Source organism: Perognathus longimembris, chromosome 15 (genome assembly GCF_023159225.1).
Source record: "Perognathus longimembris pacificus isolate PPM17 chromosome 15, ASM2315922v1, whole genome shotgun sequence".
Lineage (NCBI taxonomy): Eukaryota > Metazoa > Chordata > Mammalia > Rodentia > Heteromyidae > Perognathus > Perognathus longimembris.
The window spans coordinates 59,753,422-59,759,421 of NC_063175.1; the positions used below are offsets into that span (position 1 = coordinate 59,753,422).

Consider the following 6,000-nt stretch of genomic DNA (forward strand, 5'->3'; position numbering starts at 1 on the left):
GCATACCAGCGAGGCACTGGTGGCTCACTCCTGTAATCCTAGCTACTCAGGAGGCTGAGATCTTAGGATCACAGTTCAAAGTCAGCTCAGGTAGGAAAGTTCATGAGACTCTTATCTCTATAAACTACTCAGAAAAAGCTGGAAGTGGCACTGTGGCTCAAGTGCTAGAGTGCTAGCCTTGAACACAGAGAGGCTCAGGGACAGCGCCCAGGCCCTGAGTTCAATCCCCAGGCCCAGCCAAAAAAAAAAAGAAATACATAAAGCTATATATGACAACAACATAAAGAGCCTCAATGAAAACTGTTAATACAGGGGTTGAATGGCAGGGAAATAAAAACAGGATCTAGTGGGTGTGGTTACTAGTATGCAGGAGAAAGAAATCAAAGAAATACAGTTGGATTCTTTGCATTCAGGAAAAGACCACAATGAAACATGTTGAAATTGTCCTAGGAAGAGGGGAAGAGACAGTGATAGAGGGGTGAGACTGATTGAGATATTGAGATACATTGTAAATGTGCAAGGAAATGTCACAGTGAAATCATTGTCCATAACTAATATATCCTAATAAAAGTGTGTGTGTGTGTGTGTGTGTGTGTGTGTGTGTGTGTGTGTGTGTGTGTGTGTGTGAGGTTTGAGCTCAGGACTTTGTACTTGATAGGCTGGGACTCAATCACTAAGCCATGCCTTCAGCCTCCCCCCAAATCCCTTTTCTGTACTGTTGTTGTTTTTAATTGTTATTATAAAGGCAATATACAGAGGGGTTAAAGTTACATAAGTCAGGTGATGAGTATGTTTCTTTTTGGACAATGTCAACCCTTCTCTTGCTCTTTCCCAGTTTGCACTGGTTATTTTTTTTTTCTTCTATCTCCTCTACCACCTTCTTCTCTTCCTCCTTCTCATTCCTCTCTCTCCCTTCTCCGTCCCCTCTGCCATTCCATCCCTTATGCCTCATATCTTTCTAACTAATATTTTCTTTCTTCATGCATGTCTTTGCCTTTCTCTGTGTCGCTGTCTCCCTTTTTTTTTTTGCCAGTCCTGGGGTTTGGACTCAGGGCCTGAGCACTAGCCTGGCTTCTTTTTGCTCAAGGCGAGCACTCTTCCACTTGAGCCACAATGCCACTTCTGGCCATTTCCTATATATGTGGTGCTGGGGAATTGAACCCAAAGCTTCATGTATGTGGGGCAAGCACTCTTTCTACTAGGCCATATTCCCAGCCCCTGCACTGGTTATTTTAAAGGTCTTGCTTCCTGCCTGGGTATGTGCCTAGACCATAACCTGCTTATTTTATGCTTCCTGCATTTCTGGGAAGACAGGTATGTGCTACCATACATACCTACCTGATAAATGTAGTCTCTCTGACTTTTCTGCCTGGACTAGCTTGGAGCATGAGATGGAATACTATGCAGATTTCTTTTTTTAAAGATGTCTCCTAAAAGCCAAGAGCCAATTGCTCAGGTCTGTAATCCTAGCTACTCAGGAGGCAGAGATCTTAAGTTTGCAGTTTGAAGCCAGCATAGACGGGAAAGCCCATGACATTTTTTAAAATTTCCAATTAACTACTAAAAAAGCTGGAAGCAGAGCTATGGTTCAAGTGGTAGAGTACCAGCCTTGAGCACAAAAGCTCAGCAAGCCCCAGAACTGGCCAAAAAAAAAAAAAGGTGCCTTCTAAAATATTATTGATAGCTAGTCACGGGTAGCTCATGCCTGTAATCCTAGCTACTCAGGAGGCTGATATCTGAGAGTTGCAGTTCAAAGCCAGCCCAGGCGGGAAAGTCTGTGAGTCTCCTATTTCTGATTAACCACCAGAAAACCTGAAGTGGCGATGTGGCTCAAGTGCTAGAGCACTAGCCTTGAGCTGAAGAGCTGAGACACAGGCCTAGAGTTCAAGCCCCACAACTGACAAATAAAATAAATAAAATATTGCTGACATGAAGAAATATTCACAACACACTGTCAAATCAGAAGTGGGAAGCAGGCTGCTAAATAATATGCCTGTGTAGTTCTACTTCTATAGAGAATAATGTTATTGATGCGTGTATCAATGTGTAGAACTATCAGAAGTCCACAAAGCAACATTTAATGTTGGCTTGCCTGGGAACAGGAGAATTGTCATGAGAATTACCCTCTTTGTGCCCCAATACTACCTAAACAGGGAGATATAGCAGGATGAAAACCTTTGGTATGTTATTCTCATAGATACTACAGGCACATGGAGCCCTGTAACCCTGATCTTGCCCCAAGGAAGAGTCTATCACAAGCATCGAGACAGATGTCACAGAGGAGCAGAGAAGAGCTGGGCAGAGAGACCTTGGCTTGGAGGTTGAGTCTTAAAGAGATAATCAGGTAGGGAAAACCACAAACCCTGGTTTAGGGGTACACAAGCCAAGTCAGGTGTGGAATGATACCACAGAACATGGAAAACAACTTGAGGCAATAATGCATTTGACTCTGGGGTTGCGACATGGCTGAAATGGCAGGATTGGGGATCCTTTAGGTCTTTTAAGCACAAACAAATAACTGTAGGACTGATGATACTGAGTGAAAGGTCTTACTGACTCTAATGACAGAAGCTTTCCATCTTGTCAAAGGAACAACCATCTCCATTACTCTGCCCACTGGCCTTCCTGCTACCATTTCATGGTGGCCTAGGCATATTTTCTTCTTCTCCAACCTGAAATACCTTCCTTTATCCACCTGCACAGTCTTGGCTGCAGGTCTTATGAGAAGAGGGGCAGAAACCAAAGATTGGTGGGAAGAGCAACCCAAACCAGGTAACAGAAGTGCACATTGCTGGTTTGTGGGAGAAATGAGTTGCTGAGATGAAGGACATTTGGGGCTGTGTGCAGGAGTGAGCACACAAGTTCCTGTCCCCTCAGCACACACACAGCTGCTCAAGAACTGTCTGTGGTAGATTGGTAATGACAATTCTGAAAGGACCTTTCCGATCAGGTATCTGAAAATGCCACCAAAACCTCGTCTGAAGTACTGAACTCCCATGGCTGTGGCACTCTGCATTTTTTAATATGCCTCACATTCCTTGCTTCATTTCATTTTTGGAGGTAAACAGATCAAAAGCCATGTGGAGATCTTGGACAAGCAGTAGGTTAGGCCCTGTCACGAAGGATGTATGTAACAACCAATACAGTTGTGTTTAGGTCCCTGTGACCTTACCAAGTTCAGGCAAAACTCTGGCTCTGCCATTTACCTCCAGGACGGCATTCATTACACCTGAAGTCAAAGCTATGGATATGTGTGGTGGCACCTCTCTGTTGAATGAAGTTGAAGGTGGTAGGTACACTAAAGTTCAGGAGGTAAAGTCAGACCCCTTCTCTCAGCCCCAGTAGTTTGCACAGTCTCAGCCCCAAACTGCAGGGGGAAGCCTAGTGAGGCCATTTCCTCCAGACCTGTCCTTGCTGCAGCACAGTGCTGCACCTGGCTACTGAGCAGCAGAGGAGAGTGTTTAATACTAATCAATCCACAGTTAAAGTAGCTTCTGCAATGGATCAGGAGGGACCCTTGTGATGAATGGTTCTGAACCTTGACTGTGCTAGTGCTCACCCAAGTACATGATGAAAAATGGCTCTGAACCTTGACTGTGCTAGTGCTCACACAAGTGCAAGACCTACACTGAGTACACAGTACTCTGGTTGCATCCGCGGTGGGTATTCTACATATATGACACAGTGATAGTCACATAAGGTGTCACCATCCAGTATCCTTGGATCTCTACATTCTCGCCCACAACTGCTTGTGAATCTCAGCGATCTCAAAATGAAAAGTTTAAAGAAAATTAAATAAAATTCATTCTTATTGGCTACTGTGTGGAATTAAAGAGATCAATTACTTCAATCTTTAATTTGTGCTTGTAGGTCTTTCCTTCATAATCCATGACTGAATTGGATTTAAGGGCTTGGGGTACTCCTGGCTCCAGAGAGGATATGGGTTGATTTGGAGAAGGATAGGATTTTACTAGAAATGAGGAATTCAGAAAAATATCGCCTCCTCCCATGATGAGATGGAATCCCTCAATTCACTGCAATGGGCCTGAAATGGTCCCCTGCATTAGGACCTAGACCTCTCCATCCTCTGCAGACTCCTTCCTTGAAAGTCCTACACAAAAGGATCGCCTTGAGTTGGTCAGTAGACCAGAAGGGTATCCTGTCCTCAGACACTGGGACAGGGTCAGGGCAGGTCAGGACCCTGGTGAGTGGTCAGGGTGGCCTGGCCTTTTTCCCACCCATCTGGCAGCTCGGCTATTCCTGGCTTTACTGAGATCAGGGAGCCACAGGTCCACTTGGCTCCCAGGCAGTAGTCAGAAAAGGGCTGGAGAAACCCTTCCTACAGGACCTCAAGAAACTGAAGCTCCTTCTCAGCTGGCGGGGAGGGGGGGTCCTCCACTTAGACCCTCCCAGGCAAAAGTGTCAGTAGTGAAGGAACCTCCCCCGCAAAGGGCAGAAGCGCCAGATCCTATCGGCCAATTACCCAGACGCGCACGGAGACCCGCGTGTCCGGGCACGCTCCGCCAGAGTGCTGGCGGCGGGAGGGACCGGGGCGTGCCAGGGGGGGTCTGGGTCTGGGCCTGGGGCGCGCCCGGTAGTGGGTAGTGGTCGGGGTATGGACGCGCCCGTGTCTGGGCCGGGGGCGCCCCCGGAGCCTGGGAGTCTACGCTGGGGGTGCTCCTGGGAGAGATGTCTGTGTAGGGGCGTGCGGGGGAGGGGGTGGCGATGGCTGATTTAGGCCAGGGGCAGGCCTAAGGGGTCTGGGCTGAGGGCGCTCATGGGGCCTGGTACCAGCGCTAGGTTGGGTCTGGGGGCAGGACTGCGGCCCTGCCCCGGGAGCCGACAGCCAGTCCCAAGGATAACAAGGAGGTGGCGTGGTCGGGGCCCTCCCTCATCCCAGGCCACTGGAGGCCCCACCACGGCCTCGCATCGAAGCAACCCCCAGCCCTGATCGCCCCGGAAACGCCGCCCTCCCCTCCGGCGTGTGGCGCGCCCGAGTCACCACTCGCTCGTGGAACAAAAGAGCAGCTCCGGGAGTAGGTCCCGAGCGAGCACTGCCGGTCGGATCCCCCGGCCTCCCCAGAGCCCCTCCTGGCCAGCCAGGCTTTGTGTTAGTGCGGGGCGCGGGAAGGACGGCTGGAGACCCGAGCGCGTCCCCGGGTCCTCGCGCAGCCCCGAGCAGAGGCGCGGGGCGCCCGAGTTCGAAAGTTGTCCCGGCACCCGCCGCCCCCACGCGGCTCCAGCCCCTCCGCAGGGCGCCCCGCTCATCCGCCGGGGAAGGGGCTCCGAAGCGGGGCCGGGCCCCGGGGCTCACCTTGCTCTTGACTTCCACCGCGCTGCAGTCGTAGAAGCGCAGGGTCTGAGACTTGTGGAAACTACGGTTCATGGTTTCGGCCCCGCTCTGCCTCACCTTCGCCCTCGCCGTTCGTGGGCCACAGAACGACTCTAGGGGCGAAGCTCCTGGCCGTCCTCCCGGGACCCGGGCGCCAGCCCCCGGCCCGCGCTCACTAGGGTGCCCAGCGGCTTCTGCGTGCGGCGGGCCGGAGCTGAGCTGGCCGCGCGCCTCCGGTACTCCTGGGGCCGCGCTTGGGAGGAGCGCGCGCCGTCCTGCCCCCCCCTGCCCCGCCTCCCCCCTGCCCCGCCTCCCCCTGCCCCGCCTCCCCCTGCCCCGCCTCCCCCTGCCCCGCCTCCCCCTGCCCCGCCTCCCGCGCCCCGCCCCTGCCTCCCGAGTCACGGCCCCGCCCCGCCTCCTGAGCCACGCCCCCACCACGCCTCCCCGCGTCCCGCCCCTGCCTCCAGAGCCACGCCCCCGCCACGCCTCCCGCGCCGCCTCCCAGCGCCCCGCCCCTGCATCCCGAACCACGCCCCCGCCACGCCTCCCCGCGCCCCGCAGGATCCCAGGAGGATCAGTGTTCGTCACGCGCATTCCTCTCCGTGATTTCGGAGCTAAGGTAAAGAACCATTTCCGACTTGCCCTGGGCAGGTGATTTTAAATTTTGG

At 52.4% G+C, this 6,000-nt stretch overlaps 1 protein-coding gene across 2 annotated transcripts in view; it reads right to left on the bottom strand.

Moving 5' to 3' along the window:
• Pard6g (par-6 family cell polarity regulator gamma) overlaps nucleotides 1-5,563 on the bottom strand; it is a 69,641-nt gene extending 64,078 nt beyond the window's left edge. The window contains exons 1-2 of one of the 2 annotated variants that reach the window (XM_048363225.1): nucleotides 5,315-5,401; nucleotides 3,173-3,267 (exon numbers count right to left, since the gene is read on the bottom strand). In XM_048363225.1, the coding sequence (XP_048219182.1) occupies nucleotides 3,173-3,202 (30 nt within the window). In that variant the 5' untranslated portion in view covers nucleotides 3,203-3,267; nucleotides 5,315-5,401. Of the gene's footprint in view, nucleotides 1-3,172; nucleotides 3,268-5,314 lie in introns of both variants that reach the window. The other variant, XM_048363226.1, reaches the window with a different exon arrangement.
• Nucleotides 5,564-6,000: the final 437 nt, after the last annotated feature.